Source organism: Alosa sapidissima, chromosome 22 (assembly GCF_018492685.1).
Source record: "Alosa sapidissima isolate fAloSap1 chromosome 22, fAloSap1.pri, whole genome shotgun sequence".
NCBI lineage: Eukaryota > Metazoa > Chordata > Actinopteri > Clupeiformes > Clupeidae > Alosa > Alosa sapidissima.
The window spans coordinates 27,075,069-27,090,585 of NC_055978.1; the positions used below are offsets into that span (position 1 = coordinate 27,075,069).

At 42.8% G+C, this 15,517-nt stretch overlaps 1 protein-coding gene across 1 annotated transcript; it reads left to right on the top strand.

Moving 5' to 3' along the window:
* The first annotated feature begins 6,159 nt into the window (after positions 1-6,159).
* On the top strand, positions 6,160-14,911 carry msh2 (mutS homolog 2 (E. coli)). The gene is given in 17 exon segments (XM_042078481.1): positions 6,160-6,447; positions 6,724-6,878; positions 7,115-7,402; positions 7,693-7,839; positions 7,953-8,102; positions 8,225-8,355; positions 8,510-8,648; positions 8,650-8,710; positions 8,888-8,997; positions 9,236-9,359; positions 9,554-9,704; positions 11,177-11,274; positions 11,420-11,665; positions 12,038-12,242; positions 13,502-13,749; positions 13,856-14,040; positions 14,549-14,911. Coding segments are annotated over 17 exon segments (2,829 nt in total). The 5' UTR covers positions 6,160-6,239; the 3' UTR covers positions 14,732-14,911.
* The last annotated feature ends 606 nt before the right edge of the window (positions 14,912-15,517 follow it).

Consider the following 15,517-nt stretch of genomic DNA (forward strand, 5'->3'; position numbering starts at 1 on the left):
GAGACTTCCTCAACACCTTCCTTATCTGAAGTTTCAATTTGTATTCATGAGAATGTTTTATTGAGGAACTATTGAGATGATGTAAAGTAAGTAAATACATTTATCACACACATGTCTGAGTCACCTTAGTGTTATCACACAGCAGCTATCATAATTTAAATGAGGATTTATATCACAATGAGATATTTTTGCCCTTTACTACTAAACTTTTTAATGCCAATCTATAGTCTTGAATTTATCGGTCTTTGTCATAGCTGGAATATTAATATCAATGTCTGTTCCTTGTGGACAATTTTCTGTTTTGGACTTTTGTTGGCTTGTCTCATCAATTTCTCATCATGAGGCAGGGGAAAGTTAGGACAATCCCAATGGCCTAACACTAGAACATAATGACCATTAGTGCTGGGCGGTATGACCAAAAATGTACATCACTGTATTTTTCAAAATTCTTACGGTTTCACGGTATATGACGGTATTTTTTTACCATGCATAATCAGATGTTCACAGCATTTTCTACAGGTTGAGAGAGGAATTGCTGCAGTACATTGACTAAGGATGGTCTATTTTACTGTCATGATGTAGAATAACTCCACACTAGTGGTAATGCAGTTTTGCATGGCCCCAGAAAACGATGCTATTTACAAAGAGCCACTCATGATTCTAATGAAGAATCTAATCAGAATGCAAAGACAATTGCAGTCAAAATACAGAACTTTTACTGTGCAAATTTCACAAACATCTTGTATAAAACCAATACAAAAAGTAGTGCAACTTGCAATAATTATACTTTTTTGAAAACGATACAATTTAAAATAAAACCTCTCTGTTAATATGGTTACTCTGTCAAATAGGCCTATCAGAAATGTATTGTTATTATGTGGTTTACATGACGTTAGTGGTAGGCTAACGTTAACTTCATGTGGATGTGGATGTCTTGTTAGCCCGCGCGGCGCAGCGTTCCAAACGTTGTGTAATCAAATACACCGGTATGGCGGTATATTAAAAATGAATATCATAACGAAAATATACACCGGTATACGGTGTGAACCGGTATACCGCCCAGCACTAATGACCATCATTATTGATAATTGATTATTATATTATTTCACGTGCCCCAACAATTCTAGCAGCACCCCTGGGTGAATGGCCCACATACATTTTAAAATTGCACACCAACAGCAAAGCATCTTGTAGTGATGGGGACGAGACCACCTATGCCGAGTCCAAGTCAAGGCCGAGTCTTTGAAGGGTCGAGACCGAGTCTGTTGGTTTTCAATACAGTCGAGTCCGAGTCAAGACCGAGTCTTTGAGGAAGCAAGTCCGAGTCGAGACCGAGTCCTTTAGGAGTCGAGACCGAGTCGAGACCAAGACCATAAAAAAATGTCAGTTTTAATATTCATAATTGAATATCACCCCAGTTAATAATTAACAGTTAGGCCTACAGACTAAGCTAGATTGGGAATTGTTTAGAGGAGCAGTCTTAACGTCTTAATATGGACTATGCTAACCTACAGACACTCACCGGCAGCAGAGCCATAGAGATAAATAAACGGCTCTGACGGCAGTATCTTTGCATTGCACCATGGGATGTCATTTTCAAATAATGCCGGTCAACATTGCATTTTATTATTATTGTTATTATGTGTTGTCTGTTTTTTTATATGAACATAAAAAGTGCGTTGGTCTCGAGGACTCGGTCTGAAATTACGAGTCCTTCTCCTCCCACTGTGGTCCGAGACCGAGTCAAGACCGAGTCTTTGAAGGAACGAGTCCGAGACGAGACCGAGAAAGCAGAAATAGGTCTCGAGACCGGACTCGAGTCTGAGACCGGACTCGAGTACTACATCACTAGCATCTTGCATTATTTACCCACAATCAAGCATAGCATGCTGAGCTTCCTCACAAGACCAATCATCTGGTTGCTTATCCTGCATACTCAAAGCCCCTTTGAAATATAATATATTAAAGGAGTTTTCCAAACAATCCAGCTTAATTCCAAACAAGTTCTTTGTGTTTCTTGCCCTATAGTTACTGTCTAGCAGAAGAAACTTGTATTTCACGTGCCCTCCTGGAACCCTGTTTAGTGTTTGCCTTATGAATTGCCCTGGTGATACAGGTGTGTGCTGACACAACAACAATGTGTTTAGCAGGGATACAGACCCATTCATTCTTAATGGTCTGCAGGGCTTTGTGATGCATAACAGCCACCACAACCAGGGGATTGTGTTTGCTCAGGGGTGGTGAAGAAAACTCACTTGGTGTCCCAGACAAACTGGTCACTTTGGAGGGTCCTTGAATGTTAAGCATATTATGGGGTAGGTTGGGGGCAGGGGGTTGCTGTATACATCTGTGTGTATGATATTGTGTATATTTTAGGCAGTAATTGAGTTTTACCCTGCATGGTGAATCTTTTATCTGACATCCTTGATATCCATCAGATATCACCAGCTGTGCAGCAATCCACACACACATTGATTAAATGAATTTGCAGGCCACACTGTCCTTTAAGACCAGCGATAAAGCTGGGTTAAGGAATTTTGTAGTATGTTGATGTTGACCTGTCTAAGAAAAAAGCCTGCTTTTATGACCACTGTAAATGAAGGTCACATGCCAAAGGTTAATGTATCCTCTTGAGAGAAAGTGCTGGTTATGCTGTGTGGAGGCTCATGTCATGAAGACAAGTAGGCCTACTCACCAGCAAGCAGAGAATTTAGGGTATGTTAATGTCTAGCCACCTTAAGTCAGCCACATTACGGATTCAGGAATTCACATTTCATGTTCATTCACTGAACCCTCATGAATAACAGGTGAAATAACTGAAAGAATGAGAGGTGATGTAATCAGAAAAGTATCTCCCCTAAACAAGGTGATCTGTAATCTGAAATGTATCTCCCCTAAACAAGAAAAACAAGAAACTGCTCAAGGTTATAGGCCTGGGTGTTTTATGTGAACCAGTTCACATAAAACCAAGTAAAAAGCCAAGTAAAGAGGTCTTTTAGTCCTGGTCTGTAAGTTAAATCATTATGGCTCCTCTTCCACATCACACTGTATTTTAATCCAAGTATAGAATTCCAAGTTCCAAGTATTCTAAATTATTCCAACAAATAACACAATGTTCTTCATGAGAATCAAACATTTAACATCGTAATCTAAGTATAAGTAGAGACGTAAAGATTTCAGAGTGAAGCAAACATAATCTTTGGGCACTAATAGAAACGTTAAGTTGACAGTAGAGCGAATTTAACATCGTAATCTGTTGGGCAGTCTGTATCCTTTTCCTGACCTAGTGTACATGTGATGTAGACTTATGTAAAATATATTTACTCACTTAGACGAGGGCTAGAACACAACCATTTCTGGTTAATGGAAATCCTTCTCTTTGTCATGTTCTTGTTTTATAGCAGTTGGCCTGTGTCTCTCGTCTGCCAAAGTTCATCTGTTTCTGAGATAATGCTTTGTTCACAGAGTGCTGAGATAACATTCTCTGAGGTCATATTTTGTGGTTTTAATGAAATCTCTGTGAGTGTGGCACACAGAATTAGTTTCAGTTTGAAAATGGGATGCATTCATGGACTTTGTACCCTCTTGACTTCAGATTTCTTTATCATGACAACAGAAGCTGCACTTTGTTGGTGCAACTTGAACATCATGTGATGTTCATGATATGTTGATATACTCCGTTGCTCATGATATGCTCCTGATTTTCCCATAGGCAGGCTGCTTTAGAGTTTCATGGGCTAATAACCCCATCTTCAGTTAAGGCTGCAGCTGTAGAAATGTGTTGGTGGTATTTCTACAGTATAGAAGTATGCCAGTGGAAATAGTCAACAAAGTCAACATAGTCAACATATATGCATTGCATATATACATCTTGTGTGTCTAAGAGTGTATACATGTGTGTGTGTGTGTTTGATCAGCGAAATAATGAGTTGGTCAGTGATTGGACCAGTTGAACCAGTGTGTTGAGTGTGGCAGGTGTGTGACGTTTTGTTTGCAAAGGATTTCTGTGAACAGCGCTGCACAAGGCATAATCCAGCCCCTTGCAACAAGCTGTCGACACCCACCTACCTCACACCAATCTACATGCAGAAAGTGACTACAGCAAAGAACACAAATAGGCACGTCTGTCATAGATAGATAAGACACCCATAAAAAGATAATGAGACAAACAGGCCCTTGGTACACAAACATGCAAACATTCATGTGAACATGTGAGTACACACACACACACACAGACAAATATGAACACATTGTGAGTATGGGAAATGCTAAGAGTGAGCCTAAATATAACCATCAGCAGCTGCCCACTCACATCTCTCCAAACCCACACTTAAGCGTTCACTCTAACAGCCACACAGAGCCCTAACGCTACATTCATTATCCACTGTCTATAAGCAATAATACTACAAAGAAGATTAAGAATAAGAGGAAATGACAAGGAAGGGAGGAATAGGCGGTGAGTACCAGGATGGTGCGAACAAGAGAACCATGGAGAAAAAAAAGTGAGGTGGGCTGAAGTGATAAATTAGAGTGAGAGACAGAAAGAGAGAGAGAGAGAGCAGTGGGAGGAGCAACACAGAGGCTGAAACGCCTTGAAGCAAAGGAGGTTTATTCTGCCACTGATCTGATTTCATTCAAATATGAGACAGTGTGGTCTCAGACTGCTGTTACTGCCAGAGTGTTTATACTGACTTAAATATCTCCTTCTCTGTAAAAGTACTCTCTAATGATAAGGTAAAGCATTTCAGCCTGAGTCTGTTGAATGTAAGTTTTCCTGTGAGCAGGGAGACCTTGCAAAGACAGTTCCATTACCAAGTTGCGGCACAAGTCCATGCCTGCCATCCAGTGGTCAAACAGCAGCATCACAGCCAGTTGAAATATCTGCCTACTTCTGATCCCATACTACTCTGAATTACATTCACATATGAATATTCCTTCTCTAATTAGTTTCTTTGGTTTTTATAATATCCATATGAAGTTAAAATGTCATATTTATATTTACATATATTCATTTAGCAGAATATTACCACACTCATATAGCTGTATTTTCCATGATGAGGCATCATCTACTCCACAGACAGATAGGTTTGTTTACAACGACACACTCTGCTGATCTGTGAATTCCATAAGGAGTGAAGTCCCCACAGAGTGAAATGACGCCATTTGTTTGGAGAGCAGGAAGTATTTCCTGTCTATATTTGGCCAACGGATCGAGCTCTGGAGGAGCTGGATAGCAAAAGGGACCCCTGATACACATACCTAGTGGCAACAAAGTGGAACAATGTCACTATCATGTTGAGACTTTACCTGCTTCAGTATAGCTGTAATGAAACAGCTAAGAGCAAAAAGCCATGGTGAAAAGTCACAACCAAAAACACGAGAGATATAATTATTATATGAGCAAGAAAGCAATCCATTTTTATGTTCTCATGTTATTTTTTCATGTTCTGCATGACCACTACTGATGATAGCACTGTTGTACGTGGGAATTAGCTAGGCCTACTTTAGGCCTTAAAACACAAATTCAATATCTCCAGATCATTAGCTTCTGTTCAGCTCTGAAATGTGAGTTACTGTGCCACAGGAGGCTTCTCACCCTTACAATTTACCTCTGAGTCCAGCATCAATGGAATGAATTGAGAAATATGAACATGGTCTTTCCATGGTGATGGATATTTGTGCCCTGTGTAGGGGGGTAAAGGGAGGATGATGGAAATATAATAAAGTAATTTACACCAATGCCCTACACCAGCAACTTGTAAAAATGAATGGGTCTCCACGGCCCCAGTGGATGCATTATGAGCCAACGAAGTCTCCAGGAAATGAAGTGCCAAAGTAAGATGAGTCGATGAGTTATCAACACAAACAAACTATTTTAACTGATGCGAAGGCAAAGACGTTGTAGGCTGTGCGACTCAGAGAGGAGCAGTGCTGCCATCTCCAGGTAAAGGCGAGTGTTGACATCAACTACAAACTACATTAGCGTTTTGGATGTTTTTGCATCCAAGTGCCCTGCAGAGGTGACAGTGACGCAGACAAATTTAGGTTTGAATAATTAATTTAATAATTGCATTGCTTGAGCAATGAATATAAGCAACACGAATAATTTCCCATGTTGTTATCCGTAAAATTGACAAAGTTCTGTTCACAAGAGGAAACAGAAAACCCCTGTGACTCAGAAGGCGGGACCTCGTTTCTCAATTGGCCACTGCGTGCACAGTCTGGCGGGAGATTCCAGCATGGCGGTGCAACCAAAGCAGAACCTGTCTATGGACAGTGCGTCCGAATCGGGTTTCTTAAACTTTTTTTTCTCTATGCCGGAAAAACCAGACACTACATTTAGGGTTTTTGATCGCAACGATTACTACACTGTGCATGGAAAAGATGCCATCTATGCAGCAAAAGAGGTTTTCAAGACTAATCAAGTCGTCAAAAATCTCGGATCAGGTAACGTCTGTAACTTGCTAACTGGAGACTGCTAATCTTGCCTTAATTCAAAGTGTTCTACTCTGTTGGTTAGTTAATTACCTACTTAGCTCGTTGCAAATCTGAAAAATACATCTGATGAATACCTTATGTGCCTTCGTTCTGGATGTGGTCTGGCAAATGAACATTTCATTTACCGACAGCATTCGACATGGCCAGCTATCTTGACCTGCTTAGCTTTAGCTGCAAACAGGCCCTGCATGGTCTGTTTCAACGCAACTTGTGTTGTCTGTGCAGGGAGCAAGAAACTTGAGAGCGTGGTCCTCAGTAAAATGAACTTCGAGTCTTTTGTGAGAGATCTGCTCCTCGTTCGCCAGTACCGCGTCGAAGTGTACAAGAACAAGGCTGGCGGCAAGAGTACCAAAGAGCATGATTGGCAAGTGGAATACAAGGTAAGTCATTCGTGACTCGGAATAGGTCTTACTTGCACCGCGCCATGATTTCTGTTCTTATCATATCAACAGAGAAGGACTTTGCTTTTACTGCGCAGCTGCTTGTTAAAACATGCTGTCTAGATGTAATCATCCCCACGATGAATGTTCTTGATTGGTAGTAAGTCATTTGGACAGTCATTATTTCATTGTGCTCGTCAAGTGCATTATGTTTGATCATGACATCGCTTGAACAGGCATCACCTGGAAATCTGTCCCAGTTTGAAGAGATCCTGTTTGGTGGTGGTGGGGCTCCAGGGGAAGGTGTGGCAGGAGTGGTCGGGGTGCGTGTGGGCTCTGGGCCTGATGGGCATCGTGTGGTCGGCGTGGGTTATGTCGACTCCACCCTCAGGAAAGTTGGTGTTTGTGAGTTCCCCGACAACGACCAGTTCTCCAACTTGGAGGCCTTGCTGGTGCAGATGGGACCAAAGGAGTGTGTGTTGCCAATCGGGGACGCAGGGGGAGACACAGGCAAGCTCCGACAGGTCAGTGTCAGTACACTACTATGATGGCAGATTCATAGTCAACACATCACTCCCATCATGGGATATCTACTCTGGACAAAGCTATGCCTAATGTCTGATTTAATGGGATAGCTTTTTCATTTGTTTACGAATGAGACTCATAATATTGAATCAGGTGTGCTTGTGTAAAATGCTCAGTAATGTTTATGTGTTGGAGAGCAGTGGGGTATAATTCTGATGTTCGTTTGTACATGGCTGCTTGATTGTATCTGCACCCCCCCCCCCCCCCCCCCCCCTTTGGTTTTATAAAGGTTGTCCAGCGAGGAGGAATCCTATTGTCGGATAGAAAGAAGTCCGAGTTTACCACAAAGGACATTGTCCAGGATTTGGACAGACTGTTGAGAGCTCGCAAGGGTGAGACTGTCTCCAGTGCTGCCCTGCCTGAGATGGAGAAACAGGTGTGAGCCCAACATTATTAATGACGGCACACAATACAACACTGTTGCACACTCTGTCATACATGCAGCCGAGTTCCTCCCTGAAGTCAGGAATGTGTGTGTGTTCTCTGCAGATTGCCATGTCCTCCCTGGCAGCAGTCATCAAGTTCCTAGAGCTTCTGTCTGACGAAGCAAACTTCAACTCCTTCCAGATCACGACTTTTGACCTAAACCAGTACATGCGTCTGGACAACGCTGCTGTGAACGCGCTCAACCTTTTCCCTGTAAGAATAAGACTTTGACATGGGCTACATCGCTGTGCTGATTTATCTAGTGACTCGCTCTCCCCGAGGACATGATGGGATGTGTCTCTTTAACGTCTACTACTGTGTTTAAAATGCTTTAGGGGTCGGACACGACTGTGGGCTCCCACTCCCTGTCAGGCCTTCTGAACAGGTGCAGGACCCCACAGGGCCAACGCCTTGTTAACCAATGGATCAAGCAGCCTCTGATTGACAAGAATAAGATCGAGGAGAGGTGAGCAGAGCCACGCTTTGTTTGCCTTGATCTGTTCAAAGGAGAAGCTATTCTGTGTATTGAAGTCTGATATCCATCCTGCATTGAACTGGAGACTTTATATATGCAAGTCTGTTAACTTGTGTGTGTGTGTGTGTGTGTGTGTGTGTGTCAGGCTGAATCTTGTGGAAAGCTTTGTGGAGGACTCTGAACTGAGGCAGAGCTGTCAGGAGGACTTGCTCCGGCGCTTCCCTGACCTCAACCGCCTGGCCAAGAAGTTCCAGAGGCACAGTGCCACCCTGCAGGACTGCTACCCGCGCCTACCAGGCCGTGGGTCAGCTCCCTGCGCTGGTCCTGGCCCTGCAACGCTACAGTGGTGAGCAGGACCCACGCCCTTTTAGACAGCTTGCCCATTAAAACGCAATCACAGCGTAGTCTCCTCTTTATCTCTCTCCCTGGGTGCGTGAGGGAGAAGGGAGAATATGTGAGTGAGAAAATGGAGAAGAACGTCTTTGGCCTCTTATCCCTTCCATCTCTCTGCTCATGCTTTTAGGGAAACACGAGGTGCTGTTGAATGCTGTTTTTATCACTCCACTCAATGACCTCATCTCCGATTTCTCCAAGTTCCAGGAGATGATTGAAACCACGCTGGACATGAATCAGGTTAGCAGTGGAATTGCATACTGGAGCTATTAGGCCATGAAAGTGTTCAGCTTGATCTGATTTACTTAGTTACAGTTCTACTGGGATCGGCACAATAGGCTTCAGTTTGTAACTTGTCAGCATTTGTGGTGACTCGCTCTTCCTGAACCTGCGCTTGTTAATGCAACTGTGGAGGGACGGCTTGCTAGCTAGATTGTTGGACAGAAAGTCCTCACCATCTCATTGACGCCCTGTGCAGATTGAGCACCATGAGTTCCTGGTGAAGCCCTCATTTGACCCGACACTGAGCGAGCTCAGGGAGAACATGGACAGGCTGGAGAAGGGTATGCAGTCAGCGCTGACCAGTGCTGCCAGGGAACTGGGTATGTGTCACTGACCTTTACTTACTCTCTCATGCATCAGACAGAATAATGAAAACGCTTAGTGACATAGATTTTGAAATTAATTGCATGATTGAGACCAGCCAATAAGAAACAAACATTTTAACTAACCCCCTAAAGCCTGTCTCAACCTGTGGGGTCTTCTCCTTTTGTAGCCATTGTAATTTCTGTTACAGGCCTGGATGGAGGAAAGACTATGAAGTTGGAGTCCAATGCCCAGATTGGCTACTTTTTCAGAGTGACCTGTAAGGAAGAAAAGAGTCTGAGGAACAACAAGAAGTTCACCACACTGGATGTACAGAAGAATGGCGTGCGCTTCACTAACAGGTCCGAGGCCCCCTCTCATATATTAGCCATAACCCATAGATATTGAAAAAGTACAAAGAACATGATGTATGCATGTATGTGCGGTCATGAAAATGTAATACATGCTTGTAAATGTTTTATGTTTGTGTCTTGAGAAGGGGAGTTTTCCATGATGTAGCCTCAAATAATTGTTCTAATTCACCTCTCATAAGCACTTGTCCACACTCAACTGACAATTTTACATGGGGCAAAACACAGAAACTGTATAAATCAAACTAACTGTGTGCACATGCATATGCTATACTGGGAAATGAAGAGGAGGATACATTACTGTAGGTCCACTGTCTCTGGTCAGTACCTGTATAAACACTTGCATACCAGGGTTTCCGTTGTCCGGTAATTACCGGACATTGGCCAGAAAAAAAATTAAATGTCCGACAAAATTAAATCTCTCCGGTCAAATTGTCAGATTGAAATTGGCTAATAATCCCGTCCCTTAACGCAATCTGAATTTGAGAATAAGCCTTAATATGTAAGCCTATATTATACGTCCTCTGGCTATGTTTTTAAATGAACAGACTCTACCGTTTGAAAAGTAATCTATTAAACAATCAATTCCACCACCACCAGATAAACAGAAGTGTCGGGCGTATCTGTCGGAATCAGTGACATTGGAAGTGGAGTTGCGGGGGGTGCGGCCGCTCCAAGACACTGTCATTCTCCGTGTACACTGGACATGCAAAGTGTTCTTTACCCAAAGCATACAGTAGGCCTATGCGTTCTCTGTCTATGATCTGCAGGGTTAGGGCCTCCTCGACTAGGCGATTACTGGTCCGCGGATATTTTCTGGCACAATTAAACGGTATCATTGAACCGCGGCCGAAAGAAAAATAAACTAAACATTTCCCAGAATAGGAAACATTTCTTAATTTATTGTTATCAAATAAAGAGGCATAGCATTAGGGGGTAGTGGTGTGAGCGCTCATTCTTGTGTGTGCGCATCTGTGTAAGTTAAACAGTCACCACTGGAGATAACGTGGGTAGCAGCAACAAACAACGTAGCCTTTTTAAAACAACGAACGAAGCGGACTCTTGCTGTCCATGAAAAGATACTGGCTAGATCTTGTTAGGCATGTTTAAGTTAGGCTAATGAACATGTTGCATTCTATACAGCCTGATTATGTCATTCTTTAAGCTACATGGCCTGTCTCCAGTTTTCCTCAATTTGACTAATTAGGGATAATAGGATATTTGACCGGTATATCATCAAAATGTCCGGAAAACGAAACCTCATTTTTTTTCTAGTGGAAACTCTGTTGCATACACCATACATTTAATCAGTAATAGGAAGTGAGTGGGACCGAATCATGTTCTGTGAGCAAAAGGATTTGAGCTTGAGTCTGAAATATTTGTCCCTGCTGTGCCATCTGATTACCACAAATGACCAAGCAAGTGACCGATGCAAACTGAGGTGTGATGTGTTTGCTCTGCAGCAAACTGAGCTCACTAAATGAAGAGTACACGAAGAGCAGAGAGGAGTATGAAGAGGCCCAGAATGCCATCGTGAAGGAGATCCTCAGCATTGCCTCAGGCAAGTCCCTACACATGACGAACAACACGGGTGCCATTCATTTACACTGGTAGTGACCACGCCAGGGCTGCCTCTGTGTTTTGGTGTTTTTAGATTGTTCTGGTGAACTAAGTCAAGGATTCTGAATCTGATAACTGTCCCGCAGGCTACATGGACCCGCTGCACACACTGAACGAGGTGACTGCCCAGCTGGACGCAGTGGTGAGTTTTGCGCTGGTGTCCAACGCTGCCCCGGTGCCATACGTGCGGCCACGCATACTGGACAAGGGCTCAGGCCGCCTGTTCCTCAAGGGCTCCCGCCATCCCTGTGTGGAGGCACAGGATGATGTGGCTTTCATCCCCAATGATGTGTCCTTTACTCGCGCCCAGGAGACCTTCCACATCATCACAGGTACAGCCAGTCACTTCAGGAACAACATAGATGTGCAAATAAGTCGATCTGATCTCGATCTATAGTTTCAGGTTTCCCAGCTCCACTTGATTCCAGTATAAGATAATCTCACTTATTACTCTTTACAATAACAACATAAACATTCTTCCAGATCTACTGCTACAGTTTTCACATTCATCTGATCCAAATACTTTGGAGACTAGTAAAAACATTTCTATTCTGTATTAAATACTGAACATTGCTTTTGATATTGTAGCTGGTGGCACTATTAAAGGCATAAAGATACTGTAGATGAAGTACAACAACACTTCACAACTGTAACAAAGTGGATAAAGTTTTTTTAAAGTTGTGATTTTTATTGTTGACTGACAGGTCCTAACATGGGGGGCAAGTCTACCTACATCCGCCAGGTGGGAGTGATTGTGCTGATGGCGCAGATCGGCTGCTTTGTGCCGTGCGAGGAGGCGGAGGTGAGCGTAGTGGACAGCGTGTTGGCACGTGTGGGTGCTGGAGACAGTCAGATCAAGGGTGTGTCCACCTTCATGGCTGAAATGCTGGAAACGGCAGCCATACTCCGGTAGGCAATTATTCACCTGTTCCTCAGCCTCTCTGCCTCATACTAATCAGTAGTAATAACACTTGTGTTTGTTTAGTGCACTTAGTGAGATACTAAGTGCACTAATTTTTCTGACTCCATTCACTGTACTACTTAGGGTGCTGTTTTTCATACTGTGTATTGCTGAAATTGCACAAATGCAACATATTGTTTGTTTATCACTGCAAAGCCGTCGCAGCAAAAAGCAGTTGAGGGAGTTTCTACTGCCATAACGTGTGCTAATCGCGTTAATAATAATGATCGCTAACATGCTAGTTTTTCAAACGACTGAAATAGACACGCTGACCAGAAAATTTGGGACGCATCCAGTTTAGCTCCATAAATGAATATGGAGATTCAGGTTAACTCTCATGTCATAGCTCATTGTACCCAAAGTCGATCATCATACACAGGTTTCCCATTTACCAACAAAACTAGATGCGCGCGCAGCCGTGGGGCAGAAGACGCCGTCCACAGCGTTATAAACTTAACCTAAATAGTCAGCTGCTGTAAGCTACAATCGGAATTTTTTTGTATATCCCTTTTGTCTCAATGATGATAACATCTCATTTCAGGCTATATTTCAGAGTTTGCCGTTCATTTGCATTATTAATATAACATCGTATTTTGTCATTTTTGGCGAAGACATGCATTCCGTTAGGGATATTGAACATATTGAACATTCTCTAACTATCGTGATATCGAATTGGTGCAGTTTTCAGCAGAAAAACTAATTTTATTCTTTTCATGGAGAGCACTGCTCTATGCTGTTCTATGGTGCTTTCTGCCTCTTAGTTGCGCACGCATGTTTTCATGATGTTGCATAGAAATCCATGTATACGTTTCTTCACTGCTTCCATCTACCGTTGTGCTGGATACAAAGGTCTCATTACTCCGCTTGTAACTGGTCAGCTGTCAAAAATTGTGTGATGCTGTTTTTTTCTGAGAAGTTGGACTTTTCTTAATTTTAAAAAGACACCCTGAGCTGCAGGGAACAGCCTTTTTTTTTAAAAAAAGGACTTTTTTGAAAACACGGTCTACTCCATAGGATTATATTGTAAATGCTGCAAAAATAACACTAGTCTGAACACACCCTAAATCCATACCAAAGGTGTGTACGTTTGTATTTTTGGGTGTATACATTGATGTCACCTAGTACCTTAGTTTAAACAGTTTAGTTATAGATGTTATGCATGACGCACAATGCATCACAACATTTTTGCCATTGTTTGTTCCCTCAGCTCAGCCACAGAAGACTCCCTCATCATCATTGATGAGCTGGGCCGGGGCACTTCCACCTATGATGGCTTTGGCCTGGCCTGGGCCATCTCTGAGTTCATCGCCACCGAGCTGCGCTCCTTCTGCCTGTTTGCTACGCACTTCCACGAGCTGACCGCACTGGCCCAACAGCTGCCTACCGTCCACAACCTGCATGTCACTGCCCTGACCTCCCACGACACACTCACCATGCTCTACAGGGTCAAGAAGGGTGAGGGGCAGTCGTCTTGATATCAGACAGCATTTAACGAAACTGAGAATCAGACCTTTGCCAGATCAAAAGCTCTCCTTGACCGTCTCTTGCTGATGTTTGTTAGGCGTGTGCGATCAGAGCTTTGGGATCCATGTGGCGGAACTGGCCAACTTCCCTCCACATGTGATCGCCAGCGCGCGGGAGAAAGCCCTGGAGCTGGAGGAGTTCCAGGACCTCGCCCCTCGGGAGACTGAAGGGGAAGGCGACACTGAGGGACCTGAGGCCAAGAGACGCTGCCTTCAGAAGCAGGTGAGAACTGCAGACACTAGTGGTGCAGAGGACCGTTCCTTTTGAATGGCCCGAAATGTTTGTTTCATGTTGTAGCCTTTTTGGCAATGTACACAAGTTTGTGTAGACACACACATGCACAATATGGCAGAATTGTGTAGAATTGTACAATGTGGATATAGACAAATATTTGGCCAATATTTGGTCACCAAATTATACTATGTCTGTTGCAGACTTGCCTTATATTAGTGAAGCATTGCACACACGTGTGTACAGACACAAACAAACGTGCATACATATACACGTATGCCCACAACCTCTATATGCATGCACACACACACAAGCACGCACACACTGGGATAATAAGGTAAACATCAACATACTGCAAAGCACAGTACCATGTGGGTGTTGTAATTATTTTCCACTATGCAGTACATCTAGTTTAAAAAAAAAAGCGATCAGTTAAAAACAGGTTTGTTTGAAAACCATTTTAGATGTTATGAATGACCACTAGCCATCCTATTTTCAGGAGGGGGAGCGTCTGATCGAGGGTTTCCTGGCGCAGGTAAAGGCCTTGCCCCTGAAGGGCTTGACTGAGGAGGCTGTCAAGCAACGACTCTCTGAACTCAAGGCTGAGCTCACAGCTCACAATAACAGCTTTGTCAACGAGATCGTGAATCGGGCTTCTGGCAGCAAGCTGGTCACCACCTAAGGGTCAGGTGCTCCTGCCGTCACATGTTTGCTCCCACCTGTACAGCAGTTACATTCAACCTATAATCTACATTAGATAAAACATTAGTGAGCTGTTTTAGAAATGTCTTATTAATTGTCTTTTCCATGTTTGTGTATGTACTTTTTTTCGCCGAGTAAAAATATTTTCTGCACAATCTAAGATTGGTTTGTGTGATATTTCATGACATGAGTTTCGCAGTGTCACTCTCCTACTCCTGCAGAGTCCTGGGTTTTGTAGAGTCACCCTGAACGTAACCCACAGGTTTCCATTTGGGATTTTGGTCAGGATGGCCATGCCAAAAGCTTGATTTTTGTGTTCATTTCACCATTTTTGAGTGGATTTTCCTGTAGTTTGGATTGTCCTGTAGGAAGATCAAACCATGACCAAACTTGATAATTTTATAGAACGTTCTACTACTATTGCTGTGTTTTATATAAATCAAACTTAACTTGGTCTATTAGTCTTGTGGATAAAAGCATCATATTGTACATGAAGCTTCTTTAGGACCTACTGTATGATTTTTGCCTAAGAGCCCAACAAAGAATTTGCAAATTTCCACATAAAGCACAAAATTAAATTGAACTGATCAAAAGGCAATCACCACAGGTGAATAGGGTAAAATTGTAACTAATAGATATCGCCATGAAACTTGTCCAGTTGTTTACCCGTGTAAATACAAATATTTTTTGTATGGCAAGTTTTCAGAAATCATATGTTTACATATGCAAATTATGTATGCATTATTTGTAAACATTCACTTTGTGA